Genomic DNA, 16,593 nt, shown 5'->3' with positions numbered 1-16,593 from the left:
ACTGCTGTGTGTACACGGCTTCTATGGAGACAGAGAACTTCCGTGTGCATGTGTACTGCTGTGTGTACACGGCTTCTATGGAGACAGAGAACTTCCGTGTGCATGTGTACTGCTGTGTGTACACGGCTTCTATGGAGACAGAGAACTTCCGTGTGCATTGTACTGCTGTGTGTACACCGCTTCTATGGAGACAGAGAACCTCCGTGTGCATGTGTACTGCTGTGTGTACACCGCTTCTATGGAGACAGAGAACTTCCGTGTGCATGTGTACTGCTGTGTGTACACCGCTTCTATGGAGACAGAGAACTTCAGTGTGCATGTATACTACTGTGTGTACACCGCTTCTATGGAGACAGAGAACTTCCGTGTGCATGTGTACTACTGTGTGTACACCGCTTCTATGGAGACAGAGAACTTCCGTGTGCATGTGTACTGCTGTGTGTACACCGCTTCTATGGAGACAGAGAACTTCCGTGTGCATGTGTACTGCTGTGTGTACACCGCTTCTATGGAGACAGAGAACTTCCGTGTGCATGTGTACTGCTGTGTGTACACCGCTTCTATGGAGACAGAGAACTTCCGTGTGCATGTGTACTGCTGTGTGTACACCGCTTCTATGGAGACAGAGAACCTCCGTGTGCATGTATACTACTGTGTGTACACCGCTTCTATGGAGACAGAGAACTTCCGTGTGCATGTGTACTGCTGTGTGTACACCGCTTCTATGGAGACAGAGAACTTCTGTGTGCATGTGTACTGCTGTGTGTACACGGCTTCTATGGAGACAGAGAACTTCCGTGTGCATGTGTACTGCTGTGTGTACACGGCTTCTATGGAGACAGAGAACTTCCGTGTGCATGTGTACTGCTGTGTGTACACGGCTTCTATGGAGACAGAGAACTTCCGTGTGCATTGTACTGCTGTGTGTACACCGCTTCTATGGAGACAGAGAACCTCCGTGTGCATGTATACTACTGTGTGTACACCGCTTCTATGGAGACAGAGAACTTCCGTGTGCATGTGTACTACTGTGTGTACACCGCTTCTATGGAGACAGAGAACTTCCGTGTGCATGTGTACTGCTGTGTGTACACCGCTTCTATGGAGACAGAGAACTTCCGTGTGCATGTGTACTGCTGTGTGTACACCGCTTCTATGGAGACAGAGAACTTCCGTGTGCATGTATGCTACTGTGTGTACACCGCTTCTATGGAGACAAAGAACCTCCGTGTGCATGTATACTATTTGTGTACACTGCTTCGGTTGTTTATGTTTAAATCATGCGCTCCTTCCAGAACCCCCTCTTTGATCTAATGCCTCTGACTTCTTTCAGGCCTCCCCACTCTGCTTGCCAGTGCTACCCTGGGAGCAAGACCCCCTCCTACCATTCCTAGTGACTGATGACTTGCTCCCTTCAAGCTCCCCCTCTGCCCTTGTCTTCCGTCCCTCTGCCTCCTACTTCCACAGACTTCCCCAGGTTCTGAGGGCTATGCACTGGGATGGAGGGCATTGACTCCAGTGTCCCCTGCTTGTGTGGGTGGCTTGTCCCTGTCCCCAGCCGATGTTTACTTTCCCCTGAAGCTGATCAGCAGGCTTATGATGCTAGCAGGTCTTTCCATCTCCTATTTTTCTGGGCTTTGGGGAGCTGGGAGGACAGCAGCCATCAAATAACAGAAACACGCGAGCAGCAGACCTGACAAGGAAGACGCGACTGTTGCGCTTCACCCTCTCACTGCCTTGTGCCTTTGCATCTGTCTGCCATCCTAGGAGGAGGGCGTATGCTGAGAACTGGCTCAGAGGCAGGCACAGGTGGCTGCTGTTCATGGGGAGAGACAGGTCCAAGTGCCCACCTCATAGGAACATTAAGTCCCCAGGGCAAAGGTTAGGCAGGAAGTCGGTGCAAACCACTGGACTTACCTGGAAGTGCAGGGTGGCAGGAGAAAGGATGGAGGTGTGCCGAGGTCCCTGGGTCTCAGTGTAGCCTGAGCTCTCCCAGCCACAATTCCAGTGGTTCTAAAAGTCACCCAGCTGTGGAGATGAGATCTTACCTGGGGTTCTCCGTGCCCTCTGGCTTTGGGTCCTGTAGCCATGAGAAGATCCTTCTCTTGGACAGCCACTGTCCACAGGGAAGACCAGGACCCTGAGATCCAGCCATGACCCAGCTAGAGAATCTGTTTGCACCAAAACACACCTTTTTGTGTTGGAAAGCCCCAGAGACACTGGGTGGGTCTTTTAAAACATCTCTGCTATTGATACTCTCTGCCCGCCAACCCGCATAGCCACTCCCAGGAAGGGGGACCATTTTGTCTGCCATCAGGATAGAGGATACAGCTGACACCACTCTGTAATCCATACATGCCACTCTGATCAGGCTCCTTACCTGAGGTTATATACTATACCTCTGTGTATAACTGCCTCGCTACTTCAGCCTCATGTGGGTCAGCATTACCTTCATGCAAGAGCTCAAATCCGGCTGTGCAGACCCAGTTCCCAAAATGAGGGAAACCAAATCCAGTGAGGTGATGTCCCCAACCCACCCTGGCTGATACCTTTCCTCCTGGGTGGTTGGCCTTGGCTGGCTTCAAAGCAAGTCTCCTCTAATGGGAAGTAGTATGGGCAGGACCTGAGCCATGTTCCTGAGGGACCAGTCTAGTAGAGCCATTCTGGCAAACTGTTTTTCTGATTGCATTTTCTAATCTTGAGAAAACGTAGGGTTAGGGTGTGGTGGAGGGCTGTTTGGAGTGTGGACTTGGATCATGGCTCCTCTCAGCTGCCAGCTCCAGTCTTGGGGAGACCTGCAGACTCTTTGCTCCCTTCTTCCACGTGTTTTGTTAGCCAGAGGCAGTGGGATTGTTTGGAGAACACGCAGAAGCAGAGACAGCCGGCACTTACCAGTTGGCACTGAGTGCTTAGGGCCATTTCTGTCCCTTCTCACTGAGTCCTCTATCCCCAGGCCACAGAGGAGAAGGAGGAGATGGAGGAGCTGCAGGCCTATAACCGGCGCCTGCTGCACAACATTCTGCCCAAGGATGTGGCTGCCCACTTCCTGGCCCGCGAGCGGCGCAATGATGAGCTCTACTACCAGTCCTGCGAGTGTGTGGCTGTCATGTTCGCCTCTATCGCCAACTTCTCTGAGTTCTATGTGGAGCTGGAGGCCAACAATGAGGGCGTTGAGTGCCTGCGGCTGCTCAATGAGATCATCGCAGACTTTGATGAGGTGCTCCCGGGGCCCCGACACGTCCCTGCTGCCCCCTTTCTCCATCTGGCAGAGGCTCTGATGCAGGAACCTGGCATAGATTACAGTGAGACAACCAAGGCCTCACACCTTAAGTGTCCTGCCTAAGGTCACTGTGTGGATGTGTGGGAGCTGGGGTTTCTGCCCTTCTCTTTGAACTTGAGCCTCAAGTGGCCCCAAGGCAGAGATGACCCAGTATCTGTGAAGGGTTTTGGGAACAGGAGGGACCTGGGCAAAGAAAGAAGGCAGGCAGGAAAACAAGCCATTGCTTAATGTATTCCTTAAATCCTTGTGGAGCACATCATCTGTGCAGGCCAACAAGGAGGGTTCCATCACGTCAGGAGCAGAGTGCAATCTGGAAGGATGAATATGCAATGCTCGAAGGGCTGCCGCCCTAGGGCGTTCAAGTGATTTGTTAGGTGAAAGTGTCTGTGAAGTTTCCAGAAGCCTGGAAATAGAAAAAGGGACACTAGATAAAGTTAGGGGAGATTTTCATGAGTAAAGGAAACATAACTCTCCTGTCAAGGGCATGAGACCTGGTAATGATTAGTGACCTTGTCCTCCAGAGGCCCTGTCTAGTGGAGCAGTGTGGAGGAGCCCACTTGAATTGATGCTCTGGCTGTGTAAGGAGGGGACTCACAAAACCAGGCTACCGTGTGTTTACTTCCACTTTGCCCTCCACCCTGTGAACATCAATGCCCCAGCATGTGAGGGTGACTCAGGTCTGAACCCCTTCTGTCTAGATCATCAGTGAGGATCGGTTCAGGCAGCTGGAAAAGATCAAGACCATAGGTAGCACCTACATGGCTGCCTCTGGCCTCAACGACTCTACCTATGACAAGGCCGGCAAGACCCACATCAAAGCTCTCGCAGACTTCGCCATGAAGCTGATGGACCAGATGAAGTACATCAATGAGCACTCCTTCAACAACTTCCAGATGAAGATTGGTGAGGGGCCGGGGGGGGGGGAGGGCTTTGTGGGCTCTCCCAATGCTCCATCCCAAGCCAGTCTTACACCAGACTTATTCAGTAAAAATGAAAAGCAGTCAAACCAAATACTCATTCATTACATGTTTGATACGAAACATGCATGTTATTAGCATATTTGCAAATTTATAAGTATATTGAACATATACTCTGATGGCAAAAGTGGACTACCTTTGGCCGATGATTTTATTTCAGCTTTTTCTGGTGTTTTAAGACAGGAACTCTTTACAGCCTTCCTACCTCAACCTCCCAAGTGTTGTGGTTATAGATGTGAGCTACTGTCTCTGGCACATTTTAGCCTTTTAAATCAGCGTAAGCTTAAGGACTTCTTGTGCAGAAGGGTTTTGTCACAGTATGTGTGTGTACCAAGTATACGCCTGGTACCTGCAGAGTCCGGAGAGGCTGTCAGTCCCCTGGAACTGGAGTTACAAATGGTTGTGAACTGCCAAGTGGGTACTGGGAATTGAACTCAGGTTCTCTAGAAGAGCAGCCAGTGATCTTTCTCTAGCCCCTATTGTACAGTGAGTGGGTTGGTTACTTCTGAGTTCTCGGTGTGGGCCAGTTGACTACTCTGAAAGCTGTGTAGTCCACACTCACTGGGACAGTCACTAGGGAGGGTGTGATGTGCTGTTAAGCTTGTGTGTCTTCATTGACTGCATCTGAGGATTAAACCCGGGGCCTCACATTCTTCAGACAAGTGCTCTACTGAGTTATACTGTTGGGCTCCATCTTTGGCAAATGTCTTGTGGGATGGCTTTAAAGGAGCTTGTGTGTGTGTGTGTGTGTGTATACATACACACGTGCATGTGGAGGTCAGAGGACAACTTCTGCCACGTAGGTCCTGGAGATTGAACTCAGGTCATTAATGGGAAGCCCCTTTCCTGGCTAAGCCCTATCATCAATTCCAACCATTTTATTCGAGTTTCAGCTCTGCAGAAGAGTTGAGCGAACCTACAGCCATCTTTGCATTCACACAGGCCCCATGCTCCATCCACAAAACACTTCTAGAACTGAAGCTCTGAGTGTGCTGCTCCCGGAGGGCACAGAGCTGTTCTGCAGTGTGCTTGCCAGTTCATTCTGCAAAGGGAGCTTAGTCGAGGCAGTCTTCCCTTCTCTTGAGATTTGTAGCAGTGGAAATGCTTTCTAAAGAGCAGATCTTTGTTCTGGTCAAAAGTTTCATGCATTATCAACTCCCTGAGTATGTCTCAAGTCATAAATGATTCAGATGTCAATTTTTTTAAGTAACAGTAATTCACAAAAATACTGGCATTTCAGTTCTCAAAATTAGCACATTAAACTGAAATATTGCATCACTAAAAACCAATATTGTGATCACTAATGTCCCCAGGAGATATTTTGTTCTGGCCCAAGTGTCGGGAATCGGGCTACCCCTTAAGAGGTTGTTTACTGTGCCCTCTGGGCACACTGCTTTGTGGACTGGGCCAGGCTGCTGCTGTAGCCAGCACACAGCACACAGCCTGTGTCTGTGTTAACTCTGTCCTTGGTTTCGTGTAATGTTGCTCCACTCATCCCCTTTTGTAAATTGTCTCAACAATTGGACTGACCAGACTGGGGATGGAATGACAGACTCTACGAGCAGGCAGCTAAGTAGTCTTAGATGGCTTCTATTCCAAAGGCCACGCCACCAAGCTCAATGTGGTCGGCAAGGTGGTCACACTAGCATAGAAATAGCCTGTAGGGTTAAAAAGTCACTTGACAGGACTTGAGAAAGAGACAAGACTAGGACAGGGAAATGGGCTAGGAGCAAGGTCTCAAGAACATCAATGGTTTAGAAAGGGAGACAGAGTGAATTTGAGTGAGTTTGCTGTGGTTTTTGAATTGCTGCTGAAAATAGATCAAGAGGGAAGATTAAGAAAAGGCATTGGGCAGCAGGAGAGATTGCCGAGTGTTTGGAGAGCACTTCCAAAGTGCTTGGCTTTGGTTCCCAGCACCTAACTCCAGTGAGCCACCCTTAACTCCAGCATCCTCTGCAGGCACCCTCACATGCATGTGTCATACACTCAGACACACGAGTATCATATGTTTAAGAGGAGAAGGTATTGGACTATGCTGGACACCACTGGCTGTGGGCTTGGAAGGGTTGGGGTAAGGACACAGTACCAGTGGATGCGTGCACAGATCCCTGCTTTCTTGCACTAACAAGAATGGATTGCGCAGAGAAGTGCGAGACTGGGGGATTAAGCTTGGCTTCTGGCCAGCAGGGGTCAGCAGCACCTGCCACGTGCCAAGAGGTGGATGCTAGCAAAGGCAAGCCAGGTTTGTGTGGGCCTTAAGCTAACAAGTATGGCTGATTTCTGTCCACACAGGGCTCAACATTGGACCCGTAGTGGCTGGGGTCATTGGGGCTCGCAAGCCTCAGTATGACATCTGGGGAAATACAGTAAATGTGGCCAGCCGTATGGACAGCACTGGGGTACCTGACCGCATCCAGGTGAGTCCAAGCACAGCCACCACTCACAGCATGCACATGAAGGGCCTCGGTCACCAGGAGCTTTTCACTGCAGGCCACACATAGCTCAGAGTTTCTCTTCTGATCCCAGGGTGATGTGGCTGTCAGGGCTGATCAACAGGGATGGGTCAGACTTTCACTACCCTGGACAGAGCCCCGGGCCTGTGCAGCCGCCTCTGATGAGCACATTGGGGCAGAGAGACCTAAGAGTGCCAATGGGAAGCCTGGGCCTCCCCAGCCAGCTGTACAGGAGAGCAGACAACTGTAGGGAAAGGTCACCCAGCAGGGCTTGCAGTTTTCCAGGCCTGGTGAGGATGTTGGGGTCTATATGGCATCAGCATCCAAGGGGAATGGGAATTACCTTCCCGTTCTCCATCCTTTGCATGTTGTTCATGTTCATGACCCTGGGCCTGTAGCTCTTCAGTCCCTTCCTTCAATTCCCGCAGACTTGTGGTTCTTGTTCCATTCCCACACACCTGAAGGTCCCAATGCACTGTGGGAAGTCAACTTCCCTGGCCTGTTCTAACAAGTGCTAATTGTACCATTTCTATTTTTGCTGTATTACACTGTTTGAATTTGAATGTCCTCTCATTTGTCTGCCCCACCCAACTGAATTGTTGGGTGCTGTCCAAGGTGCCAGGCCTTGCCTTCCCTCCATCATAGAGCCATTCTCTAGGAGACCCAAGTCCTTCCCTCGGCTATGGGCAGTATCTGTTTGCTGAGTTCCATGGGACAATGCTCCTCTGGAAGCCACACAGTTTATGGCCCCAAGCCTGTGCTGACCATATAGGTGCTTGTCACAGTGCCCAGCACAGGGAAGTGCTGACCACAACTGCCACCACTCTATTCCTAAGTAGGTTCCATGGATGAGCCCCTCCCTGTCCCCAAGAGCCAGTGGTAGAGGGCCTTCCCCACTCTCAAGTCAAGACAGCAGCATGACATAGGCACAGAGGTAAATGGGCCCACAGCAGCTCATGGGTAAGGTCACTGACAGCCTGTCCTCTCCTTCCCTCTGCCTCCTCAGGTCACTACAGACATGTACCAGGTGCTGGCCGCCAACACATACCAGCTGGAGTGCCGGGGTGTGGTCAAGGTCAAGGGCAAGGGTGAGATGATGACCTACTTCCTCAATGGAGGGCCTCCCCTCAGTTAGCAGATGCCAGCTCGAGGTGCCAGCAGCCTGGCCTCCAGAGGAATGGGACAGCTTCTTTTGCACCGTGAGCAGATGGGGCCTGTGCTCCAGCCTCACAACTGTGCTGGTAAAATTTCCACTTTGACTCAGAAGCAACTTCTGCCTTTGCTGGTGGGCATGGCCTTTGGCCAAGACCCAGGGTGCCAGTGTCCTGCGAGCACCAAGCTGACCAAAGATGTTTCCCTTGGCAGAAGATTCCGCTAGACTTGAGTTGAGCCTTGAGTTTTCTGACAGGTGCTGCTGCTGCATGGTGGGGCTGCTGCATGGTGGGGTTGCCACTGGGGCCTTCGTTGGTGGTGCAGCATGGCACATGGTGGCTGGCCTGAGGAGAGGCCTTGGCCATGATAGGTAGGTAGGCAGGCTTGAAGCTGACCTGGGGGCATCCAGGGATCTCTAGGGTCTGCTTTTCCACTGTGGAGAAGCCATGTCCCTGATGGTGTTTTGGGGGCAGGAATGCAGGAGTTGGAGAGGTGTGGCCTGTGCCATCCTCTGTCCACACCTCCACGCACAGACAGTGCCCTGAAAGGGAAACAGTATTGTTGATGAGAGGGAGGCAAGAGGACACCAAGCAAGGAGCGGTGGCTCTGAGCAAAAGAAAATATTTATTAAATAAAACAAAACAAGTTTTCTGTGCCCTTCTTTAGACTATGCTAGTTGTATGCGTGTAAGAGACACACAAGCAAATGAGGATACCACTGGGGTAGGGAGGTGGGAACCCCAACTTGTCTTTTTGTATTCTTTATTTTGTATTATTGAAACCTTGGAGATCTATACCAAATTCTATATTTTGTAAATTCTCTATATTAGGAAACAGCTGTGCACAGCAGGGCATTTCTGCTCCTCTATGCTGTACGTATGTCAGTGTGTGTATTGGTGTACTTGTGTGTTCATGCCGTGGAGCCTCTCCCTGCAGGGTCTGTTCCCCTCATTTCACACTTGGCAGTTTTTGGTTTTCCTAGGCACAGCCAGGGGTGTGCGTTCTTTGGGATATTACACATTCCAATTAAGTAGAAGACACAGGCGCCATGCTGGTCCCTCTCTTTCTAAGCCTCATCTACACACATCCCATTTCCCAAGTAAATAAATGCAAACAGAACAAGAAGTCAGAAGGCATCACTCCCACCCCAGGCTGTGTCAAATGTTGTATGAAGTTTCTCTCCCTTCAGAGGCAGCTCCTATAGATTCTTGGGAGCTCAGCAGGGGCTAGGGCTAGAGGACACCCAGACTATATGGCCTACTCACCTGGCCCAGGTGCCGGAGGCTGTCTCGGAGAGGGTCCCTGTGACCTGGGGATGTTATGTGTAGGCCTCAGGTTTGGGGAAAGGGTGTGGCCTTGCCTTCTACCTGCAAACACAGGCATAGTTACCCATAAAGGAAAATTAGCAAAAAAAATTTGTTAATTTTGATGGGAGGGGATAGTTAAATATACTGAGGGGAAAATACTATTTTTATAATTTCGAAGAACACATTTGGAAAATGATATTCTATCACAGATAAACTTGAACAGCATCCTTACTGTCTGTGCCCAGATCTTTCATTGCTTCTCAGGGCGCAATCATTCTCCCCTCTAACAGGAGAATAGAGGTGAGGTGGCAGCTTCGTGCCAGCTCAGTGTTACTTTGATGCCACCTTCACCACCCTCCCCTTCCTCGTTTGAACACAGCACCCAAAAGCAAAGTATGAGCCCAGAAACCACACCTGCACCTGTTCTGTGCTCGACCACTCCACCAGAGTCCTGCATTGCCCTCACCTCTGACACAGGGGGCTGCTTCTTCAAATTGTTCTCCAGTTCCTAGCCCCCCACATGTCCTGCCAATGCTGGCAGGTTTCTGTTTAGCTTCCAACCAGAGTACAGTGTGCGTGCTGCGTTTATACTGTGTTCTCCCTCGTGGAGGCTCCTCTCCCTTCCAGCAGTGACTGGTGACAGTGTGCAGTGCTAGCTCTTCGTTCCCTCTAAGGGGTGTGTGCACTCTTTTTATTCCTGCTCTTGCAAAAATGATACAATTATGATTTCCCATGGAAATTGAAAAGTCTATTTAAATAATTTAACTATTAAAAACACTTTCACTGGTAACGTGTCCTGGTCTGATTTTCATCCTGGGTCAGGGTGCAGGAAGGATTTTATTTCCAAAAAGGAAATAAAGAGTAGCCAGACCATTGGAAGGACCTGGGGTGGGGATGGCCAACTATTCTGACCTGCACAGCTGGAGACAGCTGTGTATCACACCAGGATGGTCACCATTCAAATACCATCTCACTAAAGCCTCCTAGCCTTCGCATTTCACTGAGGAAGAAACTGAGGCACAGGAGGCTGATACTGTTTGCCTATGGCCACACAGCTGATAAGTAACAGGAGGTGCAGCGTGAGTCCACAGTGGGACCTTTCGCAGCAGACCCTATGTGCTGCACTCATCAAACTCAGGACTAACTGGGTCCAGGAAATAACTCTAGCGGGGTACGGACAAATGACACTGGAAACAGGTGATAGGAAGAGGGTTTCAGGTATACATGGAAAAGATGGATGTTATAGAGGCAGGGCGTAACTCAGAAATTAAGCTGGGGCATGCCAAGTAGAAAGAAAACTCAATGATGAAGAAGTTCAAAGTTGACAGGGTGTTGTTAACACACCTTTAACCCAAGAACAGGCAAAAATCTGAATTTGGGACAAGCCAAAACTACATAAAGACCCTGTCTCAAGAAAAGAAAAATTCAAACTTCCAACTATCACTGGTCAAAGTGGGAGCCAGCTCCTAAAGAAATCCTACCTGCTGTGGCTGGGCCCTCATGCCGCTCCTGAAACCACATGCACATACACACAGTCACCTGATCACCCCGAAGGGGCAGTTGGAAAGTCCTTCCCATATCCATCATGCCCATGGAGCAAAACCCAGAGAATAGGTTCAGCTCTACATTTCTTCTGAAGCATATCCACATTAGAGAGCTAACTAGGAGAATTTGTACGGGTTGGGTTCAGACACCCCATCCCTGTTTGCAGCTAACATGGTGAGTAACAGCATGAAGCTGGCAAGGACTTGGTGGAAGGCCACAAGGACTTCCCATATCAGAGAAGATGAAGTCTGTCACAAAGCCATGCTACTTTAAAAACTCTCAAAGTTACACAGACATTTATGAATTTCCAAAAGCAAAATTCACCTGAGAGGCATAAGTTCTGAGGCTGAGGTTTTTCACATGGTAAATTATGGGTATTGGGCATAATGCTTCAACAGCTATACACTGAAGCCATGCTCCTGAACTTCCGAGCGCCAGACACTTACCTGGGCAGAAAGCACTTGGACGCTGGGAGGTGGAATGCTGGGAAGCAGTGCCAAGAAACCTAATTGCTCCAAAGCTACAGAATGGTCACAGTAGCAACGGCTCTAGGAAACCAAGGCTTTGCATCACCACCGAAAGTAAAACGTCAAGCTAAAAAGAATGCATACCCCGGTGCATGTTTTTTCTCTGCTGTGGCTGGTGGCAGGTCTGGAGAGCTCAAGGAGCAGCTTACCACTTGCCCAGGATGCTCTGTCCATAGCCATGGTCTGGAAGAGGGGCTTGGCACTCCTTGATGTCAGAAGTTAGTGAGTGGGGTGCTGAGATGGCTTGGCAGGTAAAGGCACTTGCACTGAGTTTAATCACGGGGACCCATGTGGTAGAATCTAGAACCCATTCCCACAAGTTGTCCTCTGACTTCCATATACACTATAGCATGGACACACACAAATTACATAAACACACATACATATGTGTGTATGTGTATACATACACATATATAGTTTTTTTTAAGGTTGGTGATGTGAGATCCTTCTAGATTTTCTTCAAGCCCCAGGGTTCTGCTTCTGTTTATAGGGGGCACACATATATAGCCTTTTTGCTATCCTGCCTCTCCTCACCTGAAAGGTCTCTATCCCACACAAGAACATTGCCTAGTGAGGACAGCAGTCTGGCAGGTCTCCAAGGTCCCCTCTGTCATTTTCTAAGTATCTGTGCGGCTTTTTACCCAATTTCTGGATGCCAGACCACACATACAGCACCAACAATTGAGTTAAGATTATGACTTTTAGAGCTCTAGGCAGAGACCAGTGAGGCAAAAGCACCATGCCACAGGGGTTACATTATGATTACCTCCAATCCAAAGTCAGAAAAGGCCCTTGCTTTGCCCTTAGCAGAAGCCATGCAGGACAGCAACACCTCTGGGTACTCTACCTTGAAGCTCTGAACCACAGGCTAGGTAGGGAAAAGAACAGTGGCGGTTAGAAAGGAAGTCCCTAGGTCATAGAGGCAGCCTCCCAGCTCTCAACTTCAGCTCTGCAGTGCTACTGAGCAGGGCAGAGCAGCCCAGGCTCATGGTCCCTAGGATCCCTTTCACACTTCCCAGAACAACTCACTGGAATCCATTAGGGAGCTTAGTAACTTAGTGTTTTCTCGCTGGCCAACTTCTAATTCGGGCCTGGTTGTCTGGTCTTGGGCTTGTCGGCATCTCTGCTTAGCCTTGACTGTCCCTACTTGCGAGTTACGCAGTTTGCTTCCCCACTCTCACTCAGCCACAGTGGCACTCCCGACTGGCTCACAGTTTTCAGAGCAGTGCACCTTCATCTTTTTATAGCCATGCTATATTTGTGCTTTCCAAGAATGCCTGTCAGCTGACAGGATCATAGGCTGCTGGCTGTCCACCCCGCTCCTCCTCACCTATCAATGCAGACTCAGGGGTACTAGGGATGATGTCATCCGTGACTGTCATGCAGACAGACAGACATAAGTCTGTTGAGGCCCAGATTCTAGCACCACAGTGGACAAGGCAAGGTCCCCTCGCCCCTGTGCCTTGGGATTAGGAGGGAATGGAACCGAAAGGCATGGCTTAGCTCTTTCAGGTGACACTGTATCACTTCTTCAGGGTGCTAAGGTGTGTGATGGACATTTCCTGCACAGAGCACCTGGCACGTAGCAGGTATTAGGAAGCGTGGGCCCCTCAATTCCCTTCCCTCTTTGGATGTGTGCTCTGCCCAGAAATCCACACATGTCTTCTGGGGCAGGGCACCATCACATGCTAGACGTTTCCACAGGATATTCCCCTAAGGGATGGCTTCATTAGTGAGCCCAGCACTAGTCCCAGGGCTTTACCTACATCCACTCACTTGACAACCACAACCCTAATCACTGTAGGTACGAGGAAACTGAGGCAGAAAGGTTTCGGGGACATGCAGAGTCACAGCACGAGTAGAAGAGAACCAGGGAGTTCTAGACCCAAGCAGTCTGAAGTGCAGAAAACTATTCCATGTTTCCTGTTTTCAGATCTGGGACTCAGCAGAAACCCACAAAATTAACTCCAAGCCAAAGAACCAGAATATTCTGGCAGCATCCAAGGAAAGTAAATGTGACACGTGACTCACCAGTGACACTTGCATATAACTACTTGACTCTGCATCCCTTGACCTAAAGTCTGGGTGCTTGAGTTCCATGCCCCTGAGCCATCTGCCCTGTCAGGGCCAGAAATGAGGGAGTTTTAGCCAACTATTTCATTCCTCTTAGGATGTCTGCACTACAGGAGTCGGCATTGGCCTTGTCTCTAATTGAAAAAGCACATTAACAGCATACATATGTAGTTACATAGGCATCTATGTAATATGGTTTAAAATTACATGGTAGCTAAGAGTATAAGTTCCTAGTAAAATCAGTCTAGATTAAAATCCTGGAGCCACTACAGGAATCACACTGGCTGTGGTCAGCCATGTGACATCCCTAGGTTGGGCAGCCCATCTGCAGGAAAGAACGCCTTCAGGGTTGCTGTAAAGGCAGCGTGGCCACATCCACAACCAGCCATGCTGCAGAGCACACAATTCTGTTTTCCCTCTATATCTGCCTCATCTGTTCCCACTACTGCTATAATGCTGCTAACCATGCCAAGAATTTCCCGAGACATACTGTAACACAGACAGCTCTGCCCCAAACCCTAAAGAAAAATCCGAATCCCAGCAGCAACTCCATACCACCATTGATTGGCATGATGCCCTCCAAAGACATTCTTGACCCCAGCTGTACTTCCCTCAAATGAGAACCACTGTCTTAAGGTACATCATACAGAAGTAAAAAGGTACCAGTACACATTACTGGAGCACAAAGTACAAAGGCAACATATTGTTTGTTCACCTTTAGGCAAGGTTGTTTGTAACCCAGCCTTGACGCCAAGCACTGGCACAAAACAGTCAAGTGGCCAAGAAAGAGCTGGGACAGACCTGTCTCAAGGGAACAGAAGGCACAAGTCCTGCCTCCTGACCCCAGATGGAGCCTGACTAGTTCCATGAACTTGGGTGATACCTGCATTGCTGTGGGATGCAATAGAAAAGGGCAAATGTGAACCACGGGTGAGGCTGGGCCGAAAAGACTGCTCGTTGCCAAGGAAACACTGGAAAGGATTTGTGATGCTCAGGTACTGACTTCAGGAATTCCTTTCTCTAGTTCCCTAAAGTTCCTTTCTCTAGTTCCCTAAAGTTCTCAAGTGTACAGAGGTAAATGTTTACACACTAGCACTGCCAAGGCACAGGACACTTGGGTCTCTGTATATCAATGCCAGTCACTATTAACAAACAGGATGCAACCATATGGCTCCCAGACACACAGGGTTTTAACATTTCTCAATTTTATCCACCTAATAATCTATGTGAAAGTTCAGCCATTCAAGAAAGATGCCCCAAGAGTTGGTGTCAGGGACTGCTTTTCTTTGGGATAGCCAGTGCTTAAGCAGGAGGCCTGCTATCTGCCAACGGCCCTAGAGCACCACTGAATGACCAGATGCCTCTCACCAAGTGGCAGATATGGACGGCTGCTGTACTCCTGTCTGCCTGCCCTCACCAACCCATTCAGAACCCTTAGGGTTCAGGGGATTCTCTTGCTGATCTTTAGTGAGGATATTGTTAAATCCAACTTAAACAAAAGAACAGGTTCTGTTTACCACAGCATTTCCAGGTAGAGAGATTCCACTTTCTAAAAGATGAGAGTGCAGAAAAAGTCAGACTAGGAAGCCCTGACCATGGGCACAGACTGCAGCCCTCAAGAGTGACCTGTAATTTGTGGTAAGGCTAAGTGTTCACTCTGGTCTAAGTGGTGGATGCTTTTGAAATCATTTATTTGTTCTTTTAACCACATACTCCATGGCAGCTCTAACAAAGTGACTCTAGCTTGTTAAATAGTTAACAAGAATAATAAACACACACTCCACCATGCCCCACTGGAAATCCAGCATCTCAGAGTGTGTCCTTCCGTTACTTAAGCCTTCTGGGGGAAAAAGGCCAAATAAATACCCATTTGGAGGTCAGCGAACTTTGGGAGCAGAGAGGGCTCACCCGAGTCTGTGCCATGGAGGTAAAGTCTCAAGCCACAAGCTCCTGGCCTCCAAGGAGCCTTGACAAAGCCACAGATTGAGTGGCATTCCTGACATGGCCTAACTGAAACGTACTCTTCCAGACTTCAGTCCATAGTGAAAACAAAAACCTACATTACAAATAATTGTGTTAAACCAGGAATGACATATTTGCTTTATAAATTACAAAACTGGGTAAAGGTTCTTCATCATCCATTTGTCTCAAATCGATTTTCAAGTTTTAACGGATACTTGCCCTTAGTTCAGGGTAAGAAATTTTACTTATGGGAGCAAAATCCTTACACAGACACACAGATACACACACACACACACACACACACACACACACACACACACACAGAGGGGGGGGGAAGCCTGTGACAGACACATATAACTGACTGACCCAATAAGCAAACATTGTCAAATTAAGAATTTTCATTACTTTAACACTTCCCAAGACCCCAAGTGAGAACAAACCAAACCAAATTCACCAGGACAGAGGCACATTTTTATCCCATACCTCATCTGGCATGCCTTTTATCTTTGACAGAGCAATGTCTAACTTGCTCCCTCCTAACCCTAGCTGCTACACCCTCTGCATAGCCATGACAGCTCAGCCCTTCTTTACGTTTCACTGATCTGGTCTCCACTTTCTGTTCAGATTTTGTTAACACCATATCTTATGGCTTTTCTTGGTGTGTTGTTCTTTCAGGGAAAAGACTCAGTAGGAATGTATTTCAAACCCAGACCAATAAAGCAGGCAAATACTTTTAGATTATGACAGAGGGTGTCTGCAGTATTTCAGAACTGGCTAAATTAAGATAAAACACATCCATTAAAGTACACCAGGGAAGACTGTTGTCACAAACAGATATAGTCCCTCCATCAGTCCCACACTAGCAGAGAGAGCCTGGGAACCCAGTTACTCGAGCTCTTGCCACGTAACATGAACACAGCCACACACGCCTCCAAGAGCCCTGATGGAGTGGACACTTAGGAGTAAAGAATAGCTCCAAACAAAAGCTATCGGTATCACAGCTCGGACACCAAGGAGGTCCCTTCTAGGACCATGACAAATCCAGAGATTCCTGGACATCATCACAACAGCCAGAGCAACTATGTACCTTCTCAGGATGCAGATCCCAAATGGTGAAAGGTGACAGTGGCGTACAGAAAAGACTATTCATTGTGGTTTCATTCTGTACATTAAGATGCATTCTCTTACTCAAAACAGCTGATGAAAACAAACAAGAAAAGATTAAGTTAAGCTTTTAGAAATAACTGGTGGTTTTCTTTTCTTTTCTCTTTTTTTTATTATTTATTTATTTATTTATTTTTGGTTTTTTGAGACAGGG

The 16,593-nt window shown here is 48.6% G+C and overlaps 1 protein-coding gene across 1 annotated transcript in view; it reads left to right on the top strand.

The window, feature by feature from the left end:
* Positions 1-9,958, top strand: part of Adcy5 (adenylate cyclase 5) — a 148,256-nt gene extending 138,298 nt beyond the window's left edge. Inside the window, exons 18-21 of the mRNA XM_075965287.1 lie at positions 2,954-3,217; positions 3,979-4,183; positions 6,550-6,674; positions 7,717-9,958. Of these exons, the coding sequence (XP_075821402.1) occupies positions 2,954-3,217; positions 3,979-4,183; positions 6,550-6,674; positions 7,717-7,845 (723 nt within the window). The 3' untranslated portion in view covers positions 7,846-9,958. The remainder of the gene's footprint in view (positions 1-2,953; positions 3,218-3,978; positions 4,184-6,549; positions 6,675-7,716) is intronic.
* Positions 9,959-16,593: the final 6,635 nt, after the last annotated feature.

This window comes from Microtus pennsylvanicus, chromosome 1, assembly GCF_037038515.1.
Source record: "Microtus pennsylvanicus isolate mMicPen1 chromosome 1, mMicPen1.hap1, whole genome shotgun sequence".
In the NCBI taxonomy this organism is placed as follows: domain Eukaryota; kingdom Metazoa; phylum Chordata; class Mammalia; order Rodentia; family Cricetidae; genus Microtus; species Microtus pennsylvanicus.
The sequence above is the reverse complement of the archived record's forward strand: the minus strand, read 5'-3'. Positions and strand labels throughout refer to the sequence as shown.